The sequence below is a fragment of the Nansenia antarctica genome (assembly GCF_963989245.1).
Source record: "Nansenia antarctica genome assembly, chromosome: 9".
Lineage (NCBI taxonomy): Eukaryota > Metazoa > Chordata > Actinopteri > Argentiniformes > Microstomatidae > Nansenia > Nansenia antarctica.
In genome coordinates this window covers 20756882-20779485 of record NC_137679.1, presented here as the reverse complement: position 1 = coordinate 20779485, position 22604 = coordinate 20756882, and the positions used below count along the sequence as shown (strand labels likewise).

The following is a 22604-nucleotide window of genomic DNA, read 5'->3' as shown; positions in this document are numbered from 1 at the left end:
ACTGTGACTATGTGGTGTATTGATTCTGCTTCTGGCAACAATTTGTTTACCTTCCTTCTACAAGGACACAGATGCCAAATGAAATCTACGGTATGGAAATAAAGTTCCATTAATTGAGTCCTGAGGGAGGGGTGGGGGGCGGAGAGGCAGCCATCATGGTTGAGTGGATTGATAAAACAGCCTGTACTGAGCCAGGGTAAAGTAACATGAGAGCCCCACCAAACTGTGCTCTCTGGGCAGCCGACCAGCGCTGGAGCTGCCTCACTGATTTTCTCCAGTGAAGAAGAAAAAACAAAAAAACAAGCAATGATCGAGCAACTCTGCCAAAAGTGTGATTGTCACTAACAGAATTCCACCGTCATTGGAATGAATGCCCCCCAATGAAATCAAATACAAGCCTTTCTTTCATACCGGCATACTCTCGTTAAGCCAAACATAATAGTGCGTACGGTGGTGAAACCAGGCTATTGGTCATTCTCATGCCCGCCTTAGAGGGAGAAAAGAGGGGCCATTTCAGGTGAAGATTCCTTCAGATACTGTCACGGAATGTGAGGCGTCCTTACTGAATAAAGTGAAGCACAATAGCAGAGGTGTCAGATAACCTGGAGGAGGTAAAATGACAGGCTAGGGCTGATCTGGTTACCGTTTTGACATCTATTAACATGAAAAGGCCTTGGAAAGAGAAGAATAGTTCGTTTCTGTGGATTCATAAGAGCTCTTCGTAGCAAGCAGAGGGACAGACTTACAAACGAGAAGGAGGACAAATTAAAACATTTTTTTAATGTAAAGCTACAAAAGCAAAAGTATAAAATGGATTATGATACCATGGTCTATATGGTTTGTTTAGCATGGTATCCCATCAACCATACTACCCCAGTCTTCCTCCACACATCTGATTAGCGTCCAGTCATCTGCTCTAGCAGGATAGCAGGACAGTAGGGAGGGAAGGACAGAGCAGCCCCCAGGTGGCTGGATCTCTTAAACAGCAGATTAAAGGGCACACCACTAATGTCTCGACTAATCTTATTAAGGAGGAAACCAGCTGTCGACTGTTTCTATCTCCTCCCAAACCCCTGTGACTGGAACAAAGAGCGAGGAACATAGGGTCTAAGTCAACCTGGCCAATGTATGCAGAGAACAGGGATGCAAACTGGTGATGGCCCAAAAAGGTGACAACATATTTTCTTTGCCTGAAAACAAAGAACATTGTTGACCTATTTTGAGGTAAAAATGGCTAAAAGGGCTAAAAGGTGACAAGTTTGCACCCCTGAGAGAACATGCTCATAGGAGTAGACCTACTGCACAGACTGAACATAGACTGTGAGGGCAGAAGGTTGAAGAAGAGGAACACAGAGGAAGAGAAACACAGACAACAATAGATACAAAGTGAATGTAAAACTCAATGAATCGGTCTATGTAGCTAAAATACTGGGATGGGGAAACCAGAAAGAGAGTAAACAAATCAAATTCACGTTTTTTGGTGTGTGTGTGTGGCCTGTAGCCAGTACAGTATTCCATTTCCATCAAATCACACTCAAGACTCAGTAAGACAGATCTGGAGTCATGAACTTCCCCGCTGACTCCTCCTCACAGTCGAGTCGACTCTCAGTCCAACTGGTCGTGTAATGCTTTGTGCGTGTAATTGCTTCGTAACACGGCTAATCAGGCGTGTCTCGGGCACATCTGTGAGCAAGACTGTCAGAGGCACGTTTGAGTAATGTCCTTACACCACCCCCCCCCCCACCCAAACAATGAGCCAACACAGTGATCTGTCTTTAGCTCCCCTCCCACCTAATTGAGCTTGATTAGCATGACACCTGATAGCAGAACCTTCCTCCTGGAATCTCTGTCTCGCTGCCCCGTTTGACGACAGCCTGTGTCAAAGATTTTGAGGAGCAATTTGGTAGAGTGCCATGCTCGCCCCCGGGTCAGGTTACTCGCTGTCTATGCGGGGCGTTGACCCACGTGTGCCAGTCCCGTTCCAAAACAGGCCGAATTCCTCCAACTGGGTGACTCTCCAGCTTTTCTCTCGATCTTTCTTTTCTCTTTTTTTTTCTTCCCGTTCCCCATGTGACACTGTTGACACGCCCACTGGCAGACCCCGGTGTTGGGGCGCCCCCAAACCTCCGTGGGCCCGGCCAGACTAAGGGCTCAGCAGGGGGACACACAACGGGCACATTGTTAATCTGGAGCATAATGAACGTCTTATCTTGTAGACGTGGGATTAGGTTCCAGCGCTGGCCCATACTGACAGGTCGTAGAGAGAAAGAGGAAAAGAGAAAGAGAGGGAGAGAGAGAGAGAGAGAGAGAGAGAGAGAGAGAGAGAGAGAGCGAGAGAGAGGGGGGGAGAGAGAGATAGAGAGAGAGAGCTGTAAAGAGAGGTAGGCTATAGGAAGAGAGAGAGAGAGAGATGGAGATAATTAGCAGTGTAATCTGCTCACCTAACTCTAAACAGCTTAACCTCAGACAGCCACAGCAGCAGCATAGCAGCAGCCCGCCCTCCTGATGAGCCCAGAGACAGAGACAGTGAACTCAGGGCCTCAGGCCAAGTGCTGGGGAGAGGGATGGAGACACACTGGAGCTGGAGCACACCTGATCCAGGGACGGCCCCATGCAAGCAGCCCTGTGGGTCCCAGTCCTGTGGGAGTCAGCCTGGGTGGCCAACAGGCCCCGACATGACATGGCAGGGGGGGGGGGGCTGGGGGATTGTGGATGTCACTGACCTCAGTGGCTGAATTAAAACTCTTAAAGTTTAAACCATCACCAAATCCATAGAGTGACCGAGGGGCTGATGGACAGATGGCTACTAAGGGAAAAATTAGAGCGAAGGTCAGGATCGGCCCCCCCACCCCCCAACAGCATGAAGCCCCAACATCCCAGGAGACACTAGGGGCTCAATTGAGTCCTTAGCGATGGCAGTATTTACATAGTAACATATAAACATTGGTAGGGGAATTCTTTCAACTACCTAATATTTACTAAGAAATGATGTCGTAACAGTGGTTACTCTCTGGTACTTACGTCAACAACGATTGGTAACTTTTACATTTGAACGTTAAAAGTGTAACTACCAAGTCAATAACCTGGTAATGTCTCTACTGGAAGATAAAGTGCGATTGCATTTTTCCTGCAGTGAAGTGAAGTGAAATTGCTGAATAGTTTTACTGAGTGTCCAAAATAGCAGGGAGACTCCTGTACCAGGTAGGCCTTGATGCTTTCTATGATCACAACTGAGTCGCACATCACATGCACTAGATACTGTAAACAATGCAGAGCAGTTTTTGGGGCTTTCAGTAACCGTGACAAGCAAATCCCCTCTTACACGGTTCTCAGTGGAGACAATAGGACAACAACCATGTAAAAGGCTCTTTATGCTTTTTGTCACTGGGTTATCAAGCAGGAGATCGCTCCCCCCTCAACCTGAGGCTCACGTTTCCCCCCCTCTCTGTGCCTTTCCTATGTGCCCAGTCAGGCCTGACCAGAGCAATGGCGCAGAAATCTGACCAACTTCCAGATCAGGTTGAATTGCTGCTTTTCAAACAGGGAAAATATGTGTTCAGGAAGAAAAAAAAAATCCTAAGCCAAAATAGGCCTAGAAGGTGAGGAGCAAATCCATTTCCTGGTGCTGTCAAACAATCCCTTCATTCACTGCTATCAAAATGACATTTAATTTGATTCTGCTGTTGATCTTTTCCGATACCCTGAGTGCTTCCAAGACATCCATTCAGCTTGTCGCTCCATGCTGGTTGGGTATGAACTTGGGGGAAATCTGATGAGCGGTCATGCAACACACACACGCACAACATCCTGAAATGAAACCTCAGGTAACAGCTTTGATTTCACAGGATACTCTCAGTTATCATCATCATCATCATCATCATCATCATCATGTGACTGGGACGGCTACAAATACATTTGTGTTACATTTGAAAGCCAACTGTCTAAAAAAATAAGCCTGTTTAAAAATCAAAGACCCTGCTTCACTTTGAACAGGGTAGGACAAGGACACCTGGTCTTCGAAACAGATCCTTTGAATAAAACTGTAGTCTATGGTCATTTTTAATTAGACCTATATAAAAATTGATTCTTTAAAATGCCAATGAAAATGTTGAAACGTTGCTTCCCTGAGTTATCCCCCAGCCTCAGAGAGGGGCATGTGCGCTGACAGGGTCTGGTGTTGATCCCTGCTTGCTGGGACAAACTAACACTAGTCTCTCTCTCTCTCTACTCCCTAGTGACCCCTTCTGGGAGACAGAGGGACATAACACATACACACACAGAGGAGGAGGAGACACAAGGGCCCTTTTTGAACACTTGCATCATGCATCCCTCATTCCTGCCTTAAAGTCATTACACATCTGAGAACGCTGGGTTGGTTATAACAATGGTGCGGAAACCTGGCTCTCACAGTGATTACCTCAAAGAAGGGAGGAGGTTTTTTCTAACAGGGTCTAGGATTGCATCTTAATGTGGCCCCTCTCAATATCCACACCTATAGACTGGGGCAAAAACATTTTCAAAGGAAAGAATAATAGGGATTTTAAGTAGAACCACTCCGCGGGCAGAGAGAGAGAGAGAGAGAGAGAGAGAGAGAGAGAGAGAGAGAGAGAGAGAGAGAGAGAGAGAGCTGTAGAGCTGGTGAAGACTTGTGGTCATCTACACTTGTTTTAGACAGTGCTACACTACACTACCTGGAATGTTTTGGTATAATTTGAGCTTTTCAAAACATGCCGGTCGAGAGAGGACGCTGGCGTTGCTTGTTCGCCGCTTCTCCGTCCGAAATCTAGGCGTAATTGCAGTATACAGAGTAGATTGTCCTACAAAGACACTTAGATTTAGACTTAGTCATCTAAAAATGTATTAGACCCCTATACTTTATTTTATTTATTTTTTGTTTATTTTTACTATCACTAATCTTTTCAGTTTGTAAAGCGTCTTTGAGTGTCTAGAAATGCGCTATATAAGTCTAATGTATTATTATTATTATTATTATTATTATTATTATTATTATTATTATATGGCTCTGCATATGATCCTAAAAATACCATACCTAGAGGGAAGTTCAGGAGGTGGAAGCATCATGGTATGGCGCTGTTTCTCTTCACATGGTACTGGTGCAATCCAAATGATTGAAGGAAAGAGGAATGGAGCCATGTACTATTGGAAATTCTTGAGAAGAATCTGTTGCCATCCACCAGGATGATGAGGATGAGACGCGGGTGGATCTTACAGCAGGACAAGGATCCAAAACATACTGCAAAGGAGACTCCCAATTGGTTCAAGAGGAAGAAAATAAAGTTGTTGGACTGGCCAGAAGATCAAGATTCACCGGCAGGCCCCCCCGGAATCTTCCAGATTTAAAGACTCTGTGTTGAAGAATGGGCCAAAATCCCACCTGATCACTGTGAGAGATTAGTTTTTTCAAACAGGAAACATCTTAAAGCTGCCGTTGGAAACAATGGCTTCTCCACCAAGTATTAAATGAAGGGAGGTGAGGGTACATAAAGTATCAGTGACGAAGTACACACAGGTGCAGCTGATAAGTCCATGGTTATGGTAAATGGACTACACTTGTATAGCGTCTTTATCCAAATACAATGGCTTTACAACAACCTTTCATTCACCCATTCACACACACACACATTCACACACCAATGGCCGCAAGCTACCATGCAAGGCGCCGGCCCGCTCACTGGGAGCAATTTGGGGTTCAGTGTCTTGCCCAAGGACACTTCGACATGTGGCCAGCCGGGGGCTCGAACCGATGTATGGGTCCACTGGAGCAGCTGTGGCTGTACTAGGGGGACGTAACTACCCCTCCCTAAGGGAACAGGCTCACTTTCAAAACTGTAAAACCCCACAGACACACACAGACACACAGACACACACACACGGAGAGAGGGGGTTCACACCTCAACTGCCCTGATCCAAACCTGACAAAATACTTCCATCGCAGGAGCACTTCTCAAAATCAATCTATTCACATTGAGATTTAAATACACATGCAATTGCAGTAGTGTGAGCCAGATAAGAGTAGTCCAAATAATGTCATAATAAGGACTGGCCTACCTTTGACAAAACAACTAAAGTAAAATCACCTCAAACAGATCGGTAAGAGACACACTGAGGAGAATCTTACTTGCAAAACCGTTGGGTTTATGGGTGGACTTTTCAGGTTAACGTCAGAGATGTATATTAGAAGATACCCACTTTACTAGTTGATGTTAATGAGAGTTACTGCTTTGCGAGTCTAGACAAACCCAGCGGCTGCAGGGTTACACAGGGACATTAGCGTAGCCTCGCCGAGGAATTAGCTCATTAATGTAATGGTAACAAGATGGAATCGGCGTCCCAGGGGGGTAATATGGCAGGAGCATCTCCGCAGTTAACTACTTTTTTTTTTCTTCTTTTTTTTGTAAATCACTCAGCTTATCTGGGGAGGATGCGATCGATATGGCAGCATTACTGTAAACAGATAATGTAGCGTGCTCTGGGGCTGGCCTCAGAGTAGTAGACCGTCACGCCACAGAGAAGCGTCCAGATGAGCCTCTGCGATTAGCGGACGGGCCGGTCTGAGTCCCTTGTGTTGCATCTCCATCACTGGCACTCAACGTTCTCTAGACCCCACATTCTTGATTTTAAAGGTGAAGAAAATCTTCCACGTTTTTTCTCTTTTAATAGAGTATAATGACATGTTGTTTGAGAGAGAGAGGGGGGTCGTGTCTGAATATCGTCAGGAAGTCAAATGCTCAGGGATTATGCAAATGCTAAGAAGTGTCGCTATCCCAATGTTGAACACACCACTTCTTCTACCTAAACAAAGATGTAGGCTATGTGGCTCAAACAATCCTATCTATCCATCATGACGTAGTCTTACTTCCTGGAAGAATAGTGCACGGTTGAGGCACCAGAGAGTGTACTGTAGTTTTGTTTTTTTGCAGACGTTAGATGTTTTGTTTATGTGGGCAGGCTGGGGGGGTGTCTCTCAGGGACGTGTGCTCTGGAGGGGGTTATCACAGGTTCAGCCTAAAGCTCCTGGCTCTCAGGGGCCCAACACCCCCCCCCCCCCCCCGGGGCCTGCCTCGGTACTGTCATCTCCAACACTGAAACAGGAGAGACAGACAAGAGAGAGCACAGAGACAGCCAGCCAATCCCTACTTGGCTGAGCCCCTCCATATAAAAACAGGAACCAGGAGGTGCTGGAAAGGCCATTCTGCCTTATACAGGAACTGGCAGAAGAGTAATCCATTACCACTGTGTTAGATTACCACAGCCAATGAATATAGCTTATTGTTCCAAATAAAATGTTGGCTCATCTAAATCATGCAGGAAAAATGCACCGCTAAAACTGACTGGAATAGATATATTTAGCGAAATTCCATTTCTAATCCTTAGGACTACACAGTAGGTGTGACCTGCCTCTTCATGTTAAATGTGAAGGTTTCCTCAGTCTCATGAATATTCATCAAACCTCTGGAGACACACTTTTCAACAAGTTCTGGCAGGGTAGTAATTCAGTCATGAAAGAACGTAACTGCGAGGCAATTCCTTTATAGCTACACACAAACCCGCGTGAGGTTTTGATTGGCTAAGCAGGCAGAGGATGAAAGATGTGCCTTAGCTCTTCACCTCCACTTCCTGATCCAGAGGATGTCAAGTGGATCTCTCAAAGCTGGAGTTTACGTCTCCTGCTCCAACACGCACAGAGTCTTATAGTGTACAAATGAGCCCAGTCTACTGTACCAGTAACCTTGTCCAGAGCCTATTGCGCACAGGCACATATAAGCCTGGAATAACAATGGCTTGACTCAAACCTGGCCTTAGTGGAAGTGAATTTACGGAGTAAAGGATTTGTTATTATTTAATTTCAGCGACTCACATGGCTGCGAGGCGTTGCTCCGAATCAAAAACTTGTGGTGAGCAAGCACTGGGAAGGGGGGGCGGGGGAGTGCTGTGGGAGATGATTTAGGCGAAATAAAGCCAATGGCTAAGGTCCATCCGTTTTCAACTGTCTTTATATTGGCTGAATGAAGGCCAATTTTGACGCATTGGTCCGCCAGACCTTTCGTGCATTTGGCCGGAAGTGTCTGCGAACAGGACTACTGTATAAGTAAAAACCTCTCCTACATCTTAATTCATACAATTCCTCAAAAAACTGAAGTCGGCTTCAAATTCTCTCAGATTAGTCATTCAGGGGGAGAGAGGGAGAGAGAAAAATCAATAAACACATGATGCCCTGTAAAAGCATTATAAATATAAGTAGTGTTTGTCCATTAGGGGAGATTTGGAGAATAGTAAATGCTAATGAGTGAGGCAGAGAGGCCATTCCAGTCCATTAGAGAGTTCTCTAGTGAGCATGGCGGTCTCTCAGAGGTTATCTATTGGCAAGGCACGCAAACTCCAGACCCACAACTCAAAAACACCACACATTTCAAGTGATGGATGAGACAGATGTGCTTTTTGTTTCTCAAAATAAAGAACCAACACAACATAGATGACTGAAACGTAACCTCCCTTTCCGTTTCTACAAAAGGGTGCATTAATATTCATTATACATTTTGAGAGTATTTATTGAGAGGAGAGCACTATAAAACCAGAGAAATTAAGTAGGAGGCTGAGATTACCTCACTCACTTTATGCAACTGCCAAAACATCACAACTAGTAAATAAAAGGGGAGCCGTCGTTGAGGTCATGGAGAGGGTTACTGTCACGGGGGCCGTGTCTTCAGGGCTTTGCATACTGTTCAACAGGCCTGGCCCGGGGACATCAAATACAAGTGCGTGGAAAGGATGGGAGCTTTATTGGACTTAAAAAAAGGCTGGTACTCACTTGAGTGGAATGCGTGGGACCGCAGTGGGGGTGATGGCCACAGTGGCTACCTGAAGAATCTGTTCCAGAGCCGAGAGTCCCCCTCCGACCTGGAAGGCCACTTGATCGGCATTGTTCTGCGGAGGGGAGAGAACAAGAAGCACAGTCAGGGACAGGGGATCACGTTGCTCTCACCCAGGGAGGGAGCGCTCAACATTTTTTTTCTCACTCTCCAAAGAGGGGAGTCGGAGTCGGGAGTGAAATCTGAAACAAAGTGATCCCCAAAGCATTCCTGTTAAATCTCAAAAGTGCACAACCCCGCTCCACCCCCTCGACAGCCCCAGTCTGACGACAACGGACCGCTCAGACCTCCACACCGGCACCAGGGTGGTCTGCGCTGACAAACACAGGATGAGGACATTGACATTGGCAGTGTGTGGAGAAGTGAAGAAAAAGCATTATCAAACAACCCAAAAAAAAAAAAAAGGAATAAGAACAATCCATCCATCCATCAACAGACAAATGTCTCGGACACAGAACGGACATAATACAGTGCCTAATCTAACTCTCATGCCTAAAATGTGTCTTTTTTTATGTGGTAACAATCCCATGAAGTCATTTAGTCAATAACAAACATCCTAAGAGGGGCCTGCCCGGCGATGAGGAGAGAAGAGTCAGAGTCTTTTGGCAACGGGTCAGATGCTGGCTCTACCAAGTCCCATAAATCAACAGCTCCGAAAGCCAAGAACGAGCGGCTGCTATCGGGCGTGTTTGTGCCTGGGTCGACAGGGAGGACAGAGGGTCAGGGGAGGAGAGGGTGCTGATGGAGGGCTTTCCTCACACGGAGCAGGGGAGTGCACGCACGGAGGTACACCGGGGGTCGCTCCTTCACCTAATGAGGTCACAGACTCCTAGGTAGTATGACAGCACACAAATCCAGACACTTCACTTGGGTCTTTGTTCCACAGTTGAAGGGGTTTGCCAACAAGCCCGAACACATTGAGGAAGCGCTTTGCTAAATTATATATAAGCTCTTCATCTGTCACTCACGCAAGACTGCCAAGGCACAAGTCCTCGAGATCCGGTGACAAAAAAGCACTGAACTCACTGGTAGCGTTAAGGGATGTGGGGGGAAAAAACCCACACATAGTACACCAGAGGCTTGCATTGACGTACGTTGAAGATTATGCAAATCTCTTCCATGGTCCAACCAGCCAACGTGTTGTCTGTATGAGACACCAACGTCTCTTTTGTGAGGCATCAACAGTCTCCATACCTAATCAATAGGGTTTCAAAAGCTGAGCAGGGTTTAACCCTCTCTTAACCCACCCATCAACACACCTACCTAAAAGCTTCTAGGCTAAATGAGAAAAGGCAAATCTTTCAAAGTGGCTTATCAAATGGTCTTTTTACAAAAAGGAGTTTACTAGGACCTGCCCAGTCCTGGCTGTCTTCCGTTAAAACACAGAGTGGGATGGACTGGTTGTGTCTTTTTTTGGCTTGCTGAGCCTGACAGATCAATCTACTGTGAAGATGGAAAATAGTGGGTGGAGAGGATTAACCTCCAATTATCTAGAGGTGGTGTACATCTGGAACGACCTGGAGAGAACCACGACAACCCATCTCCTAATCCTCAGAGCTCACCATCAGAAGAGCAGAAATCAGGGGCGTTTAGGTGGCGTAGTGGATTAAGCGCTGACCATGTACCGCAGGGTTTCCGGGTCGATTCCAGCCGCGGACATGTCCTGCATGTCATTCCTTCTCTCTCTCTCACCCATCCTTCCTGTCATAATCTCTACTATATCTGTCATTAAAAAGAAAAATATGAGTGGGACTGCCCCACTCATGAAAAAAAAGAAAAAAAGAAAAAAGAAGAGCAGAAATCAGTGGACCACTGTCTACTACTTTCAAGTGAGGCTGAAAGACTTTCCACTCTGCTCTACTTCTGTACTGTGGATGGCAGTAATGGGGAACAGGAGTATTAGATCTTCTGGCTGCTAATCAATGAGAAACAACATTTAAACAACAAAGAACTGAAGTCAAATATAGGAACATTAGCCAACACCAAACCATGCTGTATAGCGAAACTACACGTCACATTCAAATAGCCCTTTTATCTGAAACACAAGGACACAATGGACCTGAAACACATGGGAACTGGGTTACGTTCACAACATTGCGGTGAGATCCCCATAGAAAGTGTCCAATTATGGAAATGACCCTCTTGTTGCCAAATGTTGATTATTACATAGAGCCGACAGGCGTCTCTTTCCATGTCCATGGTAACAACATCTGGATCTGATCGTTCCCACGGAAAGGCAACAGCAAGCGTGTTTGTATGTGGTTCGAGTGACAGTGACTCTACACACGCCGAAACAAGACGTCAACATGCTGTTTCTCCCAATAAAGAAAGGATCTAAACATTTGGGAGATTCAAATCCACCCCCCCCCCCCCCGTTCCAAGTTCTTGGGGAGCACTGTGTGATGATCTGTCTGTGTCTCTCCCCTCCCTGGCAGACATTCTGGTGACAGTAGCAGGGACGAGGAGGTCATTTTTCTTCCCCTCCCCACAATCATCATCATGACTACTAGCTGAAGAAAGGCAAGGGGGTAAGGAGGGAGGACGGTCCAGACTGAATTATACAGCTGGGGGGATATCTTATCCAATTATTACCCTGGGTAACCATTATTACCCAGCTAATCAGAAGGCCAAGCAGCTGCTAATTCCTGTGGCCGTGACAGAGATGCAGGGATGAGAGGGAGGGCCAGCCAGACTGCTCCTTTGTAGTCACCTCCCACAAGCCACTCTAATTAGCCAACATTAAAGCAGGGAGGTGGGAGAGGGAGGGGGAGGTGGGAGAGGGAGGGGGAGGGGCAGCCCTAGTCATCCCCTCCTCGGCAGCAGATGGAGAACAACTGGCAGGGAGTTCATTAGGGGCGTGGCAAAGCGCAGTCCTGCGACTCCTGCGTCCATCAGTCTTTGGACCGAATAGCTAGGAACAGGTCACACACTGCACAATATTTACAAAGACGGAGTGATCAGGGCTAGATAAACTCTGTATGCATTACAGGTAAACTGGTAGAATATACACTAACACAAAAGCCTGTTAGGGGTAAACAAAGTCCCCGCTTGGTTTGCGTAGTCTAAACCAGCATCACAGAGTACGGGAGGAGTGTTGGACCATAACAAGACCGCTGGAGTAAACATTTAGAAACAGAAATCACAGTGTGTATGTTTACAGGACGCAATGGCTGTTTGGTATACTCAGAAGAATGATTGGTGAGAGACTGGGGAAATGGGAAACAATACTGCTGTGAGTTTATTCTATCAAATGGACATCCATTCATTAAAGACTAGTGAGGCACAAAATCTAAATGGACCACAGAAACCACAGACAGCTGTTGTTGGAGTATCTAATATCCTGAGAGGGATTTGAGCGGTTTTCAACCCTTGTTTGACTTCAGTTTAAATGACAGAATGAAGGCATCCTGAAACCAGTAAAAAGTACAACATTTACTACACGCTATAGTATGCTATAGTATAGTAACCATAGGCCACACATTGCCTGCGTCCTCTTTAAACCAGTAATCTATATCTTGGTACTTCCAATATAGGGCTACAACAAACCAAAGGATTGAGCGACATAGTATAGTCTGAGAGTATAAACAAAAAATTTGAAAGATGAGTATCATTTAATGTCGAGCCACGAACCAGACTCTAGAGGAAAAACAATCAACATTGACATACTTGTCCATCATGTCACTTTGATTCTGTGTATACTCTTCTCTGACAAGTTCCTTAAAACAAACATGTAGGGAAAGTGGAAACAACACACCAACTCTCCCAATGAAATCCAGGTGGAATAAAAAAAGAAAATCTCTAGGAATGTTTAAAATCACAGTTGAATGGATACATCTCTTCCTTCAATTTATTTGACAAAGTTTAGACATACAAACTCAGAAAAGTCTATACTGCACACAAAAGGTTTAATTTTGATCATCAGTCCATAAGCCACAATACTGCATTACAAGTGCAGTAATAAAAATGTTTGACACTAAACATTGTTGTATTTGATGAAATACGGACACAGCTAATCTAGGCTACATGTGTCACCCTCAGCCAAGCCAGGCCAGGCCTACTTGAGGCCCCTTGTCAGAAGCACCGATGTCCTGCAACTCCTGCCCCCTCCACCTCCACCTCCACCTCCACAGGTAGGAGGAACAAGCCACCAGTTGGCCACGCAGGGGAGCCCAAACGGCCCATGACAGCTGGCAAATGAAAATGTAAATAACAGCCTCCACTCTCCAGCTCTGAGACTGCAGTGTTTCTGACAGTCCCTCAAGTGTCATAAACCCTGTCCATCTCAGGTTGGCCTTTATTTGAAAGCAGTGACAAACATTGGGGGCAGTGTGTAAATATGAGCTCATTACCACGGTAAGAGTACAGAAAGTTAGATATTCAACAGAGGAAAAAAATAACTATTACGGGGGGGGGGGGAAAGCTCTCCACTCCATCCTCCAACAAAAAAATCTACTTTGACACAAAATAAACCATTAGTGGTCACTGAGGGAGAGACGCGTTGGGGTCGGGGACTAAGCCCAGCCCAGAATAGGAACAGGGGGGCGGCTGAGACAGCAGTGGAAGGGGGGGAGGGGGGGTGTCGGGTGTTGTCCCAGGAATTAGCAGAGAAAGTGGAGACTGAATCAGATATCGCAGAGAAAAACAAATCTCTAGGTGAGTCAATGACATGAGAGATGCTTGTTAGGTCAAATAATCTAAACGGTTCTGACATAAAGTGACTCAGGGGGCAGACACCCATGCTGACGGAGACTATATTTATTTGACTTTGTCCAGGGATTAGAGGAGGAAGTGCTCCCCAGGCTGGTTCACAGGCCGGCCCCTCCACACTCAGGACAGGCCAGGCCAGCGACACGCTGCTCTGGGCTGGACTCATCTGGGCTGAGGGAGAGGCTGAGGGAGAGGCTGAGGGGGATCTGCTCTTGACAGACAATCGGAATAAAATCCAGATTAAGCTTTTATTTGCCTCGATCCCCATTAAAACTAGTGCTTTTAGAGTAGCTGTTTCTAAAATTGTTTTACTGTTCTGTAAATAGGGCGCGCACACACACACACACACACACACACACACACACACACACACACACACACACACACACACACACACACACACACACACAGAGTTTACTGTCTATATCTACCAGTGACATGAGTGTTGAATGGAGAACAGCTCCTGGCCCGTTGACCCCTGACCTCCCACTGGGAGTGTATGGAGCTGGAGGGAGGAGCCCCCCTGTGTTAGCAACAGCTTGTGCTTCACTCACATCACACTGGACTCCTCCTCTCCCATTACAGTGTGCTATGCCACCCACCTCTGCCACCTCCCTCTCTGGGGAAATTCACTAATAGTCTCCTCTACCCCTCCCCCAGTCGATGCCGAGACACCATCATCTCTCTATCCTCCCACCCACCGCCGGGCAACAATGGGCCTTTATGATGCCTTGGACCACAACTTGGCAGTAGAACGATGCCTGTTCAATGGAGGGAGGGCGGTATATCCTCCACTTCATAAACAGTGACAGGTGTTCCAATCCATCCTCCTCGTATTGATGAATACATACTGGGCGTATTAGGGCGTCACTCGCCGTCAATAGAACTCAACGTAACCTGTTAAAATGTTCTACGACAAAGGCTCTCGGCGATATCTATAAAAAATAAACATCGATATATCTCTAAATTCATTGCATTGACTTGAGTGTGTTGTTGTCAATGTCTGTCATTCAATGTTCGTTTTCAAATAAGCACAGAGAAGCCGCAAATAATAATAAAAGGCCATGAAAGCCTCATGCCTGGGACTCTTGGATTAGGTTTGCTTGGAAAAACCTTTCAGTTATTGTATAAACCCACAACATACACATCTGTGGCTGGAAAGACTAGACAAACACTCGAAAACGTTTGCCTGTCTGGAGATGGGTAGCTCTCCTCTATTAGTAACATGTGTGCAGTGAAAACACCGAGCTAATCTGGCCTGCATTACCCATAACCCTGGGCCAGAGAGTTTGGGGAGTAAGTGATACCCTACGCTGGGACTGTGAGACAGAGAGAGCTGCGGCCAAACCCGACGCTTCAGTTCAGAGAGCTGCCAGAGGGGAGATCTGTGTCCCCCCCTCCCCCCCCCCCCCCCCCACACACACACACACACACACACACACACACACACAAGACCACAACCCTTACTAGACTTCTGCCCGAGCAGACGAACCAGCAGAGCCGCGGTGAAGACAACTCCCTTTCTCTGAATGGCCGATGACGGCTTACTCTGAGGATGTTGTTAGGGGAGAGGGGCGGTCTGGTTATAACGAGAGACATCTTCTGTGACGTCTTCAGGGAGGAAATCAAAAAGACTGATGGGTAAAGGCCACCACAGAGTCGGGCTTACTGTGAGCGGACCGGACTCCGCGCGGCATGTCCGCAGACGTTTGAGGGCCTTAAGACACTGCCAACAAGAAGAGTCCATATCGACGAGGACACGTCGTTTGAAGATATTAGCGTTCTCTACGTTATTCAACATCGATACGCTGGCCGTCGATGTGAACTGTCAGAGAGTCTGTGACGTACCTGTTTCTCCAGGATGCGGGAGATCTCTCCCAGGGTCCTGTCCAGGCCTGACACCTTGTTGTTGGCCCACTGGCCACTGTCCTGCCCCTGGAGCTGCTTCACCAGGTCCTTCACCAGACGCTGGAGCCTAGAGAGACACAGGCGCTCCTTCACTACCCGCTCGAATCATTAAAAGAACATTTTCTGGCTATAAACATTGAGAGAACATCAAGGAAAACTAGACACTGACAATGGAGCCATCACTAAGCCACGCCCCAAAATAGAAATTGTCCAATCACATCACAGCAAAAGTCACTACAGGCAGAAAACTCGGATAAACAACTGGCTAATATCTGATGGTGAAAAGCTTCTAGACTAAATATTCTTGTCATCTTTATAAAACATGTCTATTACTTGCTGTGGTAAATCAGAAATCAGAAATTTGCCAACTCCCGCCATTGTAAGTCATTGAATGTCATTCAGTCACGGTCGGTCAGTCAGTCACTGTCAGTGAAGCGTTGTTTGTTTGTCTGAGTTTTCAAAGGGGGCGTGGCTTAGCGATAGGTCCATTATTACTACTACAGATCAGTTGTAGGAGGAGGGGAGGATCAACTTACTTGGCCTTGTATGGGGAGTCAGAGACTTGTGTCTTGGCCTCCATGGATGTCTCGTACTCCTTTGCCCTGCAGAGGGAACAGAAGAAACAGTCTTCCAATAACAGGAGTGCTCAGGCTGTCAGTTAGAAGGCATGGGAGGATGAAAAGTCTGAAGGATCAGAAAAAGGTCAAGTTAAGCATGAGTGTTTATTTTGCCTGTCAACCGTTCCCCCCCCAGTAACTTGGCTTAAAATAATCATACATTCATTCTTCAGGGACATGGTGTCTTACTGCCATCTACATGTTTCATTTAGAATTAATTTCGCCCTCCCCATCAATGGCATGTCAAATTCTCTATTTCGCTGATTTGTCAAATAAACAGTTAGCGCTGCGCCTATCTCGGGTAGCAGGGCCATTAGTGCCATGTGACCTTCTCCACAGGGCCACGGCCATTAGAACTGCTCCCTCGGTGGCATCGGACCATCAGTCAGGCCACTGTGAGAGTGTGCTGCTGGTAAACAACGTCTGAGGAGATCTCTGTCAGTCAGACATCCCATATCCGATAAGAACTATTGATCACAACCTGCCTGACCTGAGAGCTTTCTGGTCAGCTACAAGCTGATAAAACTCCCAACACTTCTAGGAAAAGGACAGTCGGACCTTTCCCTGAGGACACAGACCTGGATCAAGCAAGGCTAAATTAATTAGCATCACTTGGATACTAGATTGTGAACACAAAAAAACCTCCCAAGGACACCAGCGATCCCATGTAAAAGCATAACTTAAAGTTCAAAACTATCCCTATCATGACTAATTAATGCAAAACCTTTTTCCCGGACATGCATTTACTGTTTTAAGCAGTTACTGGATTCGGGAAGATTCATATCACCCCGTTTCTCATGGTAAAGTGCATTATAAATCAGTGAACATGTGGAGGAGGCTACATGGACAGCATTTGAATTTGATTATGCATCAAGGAGGATCATTTTACCCACGTACTGGCTCACATGAATACCAAACGAATAGACGCAAACTAAAATAGAAGGGAAAACTCTTGAAGTTATGAAGATAACTGATGAAAATACCGTACAATACTAAACAAGTCTGTCCTGTAACTTTAATAGTAGTGCAGTAGGGACTAGGGAGAATGGTTTGGAGGGCTTAGCCTAATGGACAGTAATTTGATCAGAGACATTTCACCCAAGCAGTCGGTTACTGTAGGTGAACGCGAGTGCATTCCCACACGCAAAGACAACTCATGCATTTCACAATGCTTACATATTTTATTTATTTTTTCTGAATAACAACCGTTTGTTTCCCGTGAGAACAGGCCGATACAATCGCATTTACCTCAGAGGTATATTTCTGTACACAGAAATACTCTGGGCCTAGTGTGAACGCAAGGTCAGGGTGCTTTTAATGCCAGATGCACTTTGAGTAAACCTGCTGGGTGGGGTGACTGAGGTACATCATTTTATCACATTATTTATCATGTCGTCTGAAAGCACTGTCTCGCTTTCACAGGAACATGAACTATACCTGCCCTGTTTGTCATTCTTGATATTACAATATTCATCTCTGACAGGTTTACACCCGCCCAGGTTAAACGGGGAGCAATTGCTGAACAATTCATCACCTCCCGCAGCAGGCCTGGCTTAATGGGCTGAGGGCTATAAATAGGCCATCAGTAATCAGCAATACGGGGAAAAAGCACACATCTACAATGCATAACTAATAATCAATCCATCACCGTCAGCCCCTCAATTCATCTGTACTGGCCCTTTATGCACTGAGCCAATGCTATGAAAATGTCTCTGCTTCAGAATGCAAAAAAATAAAAACATTCAGTTTTGATGGAATTTGGAATTTCAGGAATTCACCAGCCCATAGAACATATGGATAAAACACCTTGAAAAACGGCAGAATTTCTCAGACCACAGGAGCCAACCCGATTTTGCAACCGACAATTCTTACATTTCTTTGCATGTGTACCAGTAGGGGTCTTGGCCTACAGTACAGTGACGTGACGTAAAAGTCAGTGTACTGTAAACAATGTGACAGACAGACTGTGGTAAGCAACTAGGAAAAGTATGTCTCATGGATCACTGGCTTAATGAGCATAAAACCTACTGTGGTTTCCCCAGGGCCTCCCTCAGCTCACAGGCACATTGTGTGTGTGTGTGTGTATGGATCATGTGATCACTGGCCGGACCCCTCCAGCTCCTCCACTTTCCCTTTCCCCGCTGGGAGGGGAGACTGGGTGAAATGAGTAAAGGCTGTGATCACCTCTCCATGTTCCACACAGGGGTGCCTTTGTGCAGCACACCTCCCTCTGAGGTCCTCTCACACACTGACAGGTCTGTTCCCGGCCAAGGGAAACACGCAATACGCTCCAGCCAAACGGCTCGTACAAGAGGATCAGTGGAGACTTATGAATCCATGTTTCAAAGTTCAACAACGCATCTTGACACAAACTGACATGCTACTTACATGCCATTCAAAAGAGCATATTTTCCTTATAGGAAAGGGCGGTCATATATTACTGGAACAAGTCAGCCAAACCGCAGAGAAAATGTGATTTAAGCTGTCCACTAGTTTATGACGGTAAAGGGGGTATAAGCCCGCCTTGGGAGTCCGGGGACAACTTCTCCTGCGTTTTACAAACACCGTAGCCGTGCTCCAATAAAACGGCTCATTTCCACCCAGCAGTGGAGCTCCGCTCCCCTTTGTGCTCGCTGGGTCTGTCTGTTATTTATGACCTCTGAAAGCCTTTTTCCCTTTGAGTGCTGGTCTCAGTAGGGTTCGGGCTGGGAGTGTGAGTGCTGGTCTCAGTAGGGTTAGGGCTGGGAGTGACAGTGAACAGAGGCGGATCATGTTGTCACTTTCTCAGCACCGAGCCCCTCACGCCACGGGACAACAGCACCACCGATGATGAACGCTAATGAAAGCTGCTACTATATACCATAGCGTGAGAGGCGCTGGGGCGTTCATACGCTAGAGGTATCCTGAACTTCTGGCCCCCCCCCCCTCTTTTTTTTCGGCCTAAAAAACAGAAATCCCTCAGGTTAAAAAATGTCTAACTTTCTAAGATTCACTATGATTCAACCGAGTGAAAGGAAAGTTGTAGGATGAAGTCATCACAAGGTGAGTGAAGAAAAAGTGATTAATACCGAATCAATTAAGACAGCTCCGATGAGTACAGTCCTGTACCATAGTCACTTTGATCAACAGGGCAGTGATACACTGGTATCTCCTGTGCTGCCCCTCCCACCCCCCCACTCCTACCGGTCCCAATGACAAATAGATCATCCCACAACTTACTGTGGGCACGACAATGTCCCCCCCCCTCCCTCCCTCCTTGTTGTGACAGGCTACTAAATTGATAGAGCACAGACCTGGGATCTGACACTGAGGGGCGTTGCCTCCTATTTGTTGATTACTATTGATTTTCTTTGATACTTCATTTAAAAATCAATAGCCCGGAGAAAGACAAATAGGCATGGTTTACACATACTCTAACATACTATTGTACGTCGGAGGAGGCTTCAGTTTTGGCGGCACTGTGGCAGCAATTAGGGGGAAAGCTCTTAACAGGTGAAAGCCAGGGTCCTCAGATCGATTCCCAGTTTTCCTCCCCAATCACAGAAAGTGGCCATAAATTATGCTCATCAGTGTTATTCTGTGGACAGCTGTGATGCACATAACGTCTGCTCTCCATCTCCTTGTCACTCATAAAGGGCCGCCGCCAAAGCATTGTCCTCTGTGCCTGTGGAAGGGTGTCGGGGAGGTGTGTGTGTGTGTGTGTGGAGGGGGGGGGGGGGGGGGGGGGGGCGGGTGGAGGGGAGACGACGACAGATGGATGCATCACCTGGAGTTCATCCGTGCACGGAGCTTCTTTGCTTTCTTCCGCGCCTTCTGCCTCTCCTCTCCCTCCTTCACGCCCTCGGAGGACACAGTGCTGTCTGTCACAATGTCCACGATGTACTTCTTCAGGGACAGGTGCTCCTGAAACACATCACACACATTCCATGAGTGAGTCTCACCAATAAACAACCAGGGATTCAGTTGCCCATCAGGGTGAGAGTGTGAAATGTTATACTCTATCCGATCTATCCGTTCCGATGTGAAATTGAGAAGTACAACACAAGCAATCTGGAGGAAGTAGACAGTTCTATGGAGAAGGGCAAAGGTGTTGAGGATGAATTGGGGCCATCTGAGACAGTGGCCAATCATCTCGGGTTCTGGATTCCCTCGACAGCGATGTGCAGCAGGTCCTCCTCCGGCTACTAAAAGAGAGAGCCCACCTGCTGTCTAAACCCCCAAATATGTTAATGTATTACCTCAGGTTTCCTTTCTCCCCCCCCGCCCCGCCTCCCCCCCATCCCCCATAGACAGCCCCTCTAGTACACCACAGTAAAATGAGCTGCTCAGAGACCATCAGCAGTCAAACAGGAGAATGTGACACCTGCTCTACAAACACATACCTGTAGCTGATATGTCTTAATGACAATAGAAAAGGTAGCGGCTAATGCTAAGCCCCGGTAAACGGCTGTAAGTAGAAGCTTTATCCATTGAAATAGCAGGTGTGTGGGCCCATTGTGTAACATGTACCTCTCGGCGGGGGCATTGTACCCTGTAATTACTGTATCAGGACCGCTAACACCCGACGCCTGTTTGAAGCATGCCCGTGGTAACGCCGGAGGGGGGGAAGAGGTGTTACTTCCCGCCTTGTGTGCCCCCTGGTCTGTCAGATGATGCTGATATTTCCAGCAGGGAGAAAAGAGGGTTGTAACCCAATTGAGAAACAACATGATGTATGAGCACAAGAAAACCCAATTACCTAATTATCCTGTCATCTATCCAGCACTGACAGATGATGGGAATGGCCCCACGAGATAAGGGTTTCCATTGAGTAGCACTACCCCCTGCCCTGCCCTGCCCATGGGATGCCTTTCCTTTTTGTCACCAGTGTTAGCGGCGCCGGCACCTGCTGCTTGAGAAGCCCCACATGATTTCAGGGGCAGAGCCCTTTTTAAAAGACCGGTGTCATCAGTTGAACTAGATACTAGGAGAGGACCCGGGATGTAACCAGAATACAACACATAGCCTATCTTTCGTTAAGAAACATTTCAGACTTATTGATTTGCAATCCACCTTATCAATCAGGGGGAGGGTTTTGAAAGGTGATTAAAAAGGCAGCTCCGGTTGAGATAACAAGAGGACAATGAAGGATGGCAGTTGAATCAATGTGGCCATCTTGTAAAAAGGAATTAGCGAGATAAGAGACACACCGAGAGCATTTAGTGCTGACAAACATTTTCATTAGCGACGTCACCGGGCAGACGACGGACAACAGAACGACAAAAGAAACTTAACGTTGTTTTCGACTTGTATGCCTGTCACCTGTCCCGAATACATTCGTTTGAAAATGAAAAGAAAAGGCACTGAGATGTGCCATATTACGTTTCCTAGGAGAGGTGTGTGTGTGTAGACCTCTGCTCCCTCAAAGCAGGGGGTTCAGCCTGCAGTCATGACCATAGCTCTCCCTTGCTTGAGAGGCAGCTGTTCAGTAATCTCTCTGAGAGGCTCCCGCCGTTTACTTAATGGAATTGTTTCAGTAACACGTCTAAGACATGATCCATCTCTCCATCACACAAGGCACTTTAATGGCAAGACGAAATATCACTTCATCTATAGCATCATCACACTCTAATAATCCAGCTACTGTGTGTGAATGTCGATGTTTGTTTATGAACTATCAAAACCACAATAACTTAATTCATCCACATTATCACGTGTACTGTACGAGTACGATGCAACCAATAATCAAACTGTAGTATTAAGGTATAAACAACCATTTCTGATATATAATCCTTTCAGGACATTCAATGACTTATCAATATCAATGTCGTTGATAGTGAATAAATGGAATCAATTTGGAGATCAGCTCCTGGAAGAGAGAGCAGACTAGACACACCAGTGTTCTGCAATGGACCTATCTCTAAGCCACGCCCCCTTTGAAAACTCGGACAAACAAACAACGCTTGCTCAAATTCTTTACTGACAGTGACTGACTGACCGACCGACCGTGACTGAATGACATTCAATGACTTACAATGGCGAGAGTTCAAATTTCTGATTTACCACAGCAAGTAATAGTAATAGACGTTTTTTTTTAAAGATGACAAGAATATTTTGTCTAGAAGCTTTTCACCATCAAATATTAGCGAGTTGTTTGTCTGAGTTTTCTGCCAGTAGTGTCTTTTGTTGTGATATGATTAGACAATTTCTATTTTGGGGCGTGGCTTAGCGATAGGTCTATTGGAGTGAAGAGTGTTTGGGGTGTGACCAGGCAGGATGACAGACAGGTGTCTACCAGGAGGACAATGGAGCAGGGAAGAGGCAGGCCCCAGGGCAGAGCACAACACCACAGACTGGCGTTGGAGGCAGAGGCGGAGGGAGTAACTAGAGACCAATCTAAACATCACACAGACAGTGCCTAGCGAAAAGGGCCTCCTTAGAGACGCACACAATCTAAGTGATATGTTCCCCCCCGCACCTCTTTTGTCCATAACAAAAGGCC

The 22604-nt window shown here is 46.4% G+C and overlaps 1 protein-coding gene across 1 annotated transcript in view; it reads right to left on the bottom strand.

Annotated features, from left to right (window-relative positions):
- scaper (S-phase cyclin A-associated protein in the ER) overlaps window positions 1–22604 on the bottom strand; it is a 67273-nt gene that overhangs the window by 25142 nt on the left and 19527 nt on the right. Inside the window, exons 17-20 of the mRNA XM_080539307.1 lie at window positions 19890–20026; window positions 16043–16108; window positions 15447–15573; window positions 8831–8946 (exon numbers count right to left, since the gene is read on the bottom strand). Of these exons, the coding sequence (XP_080395433.1) occupies window positions 8831–8946; window positions 15447–15573; window positions 16043–16108; window positions 19890–20026 (446 nt within the window). The remainder of the gene's footprint in view (window positions 1–8830; window positions 8947–15446; window positions 15574–16042; window positions 16109–19889; window positions 20027–22604) is intronic.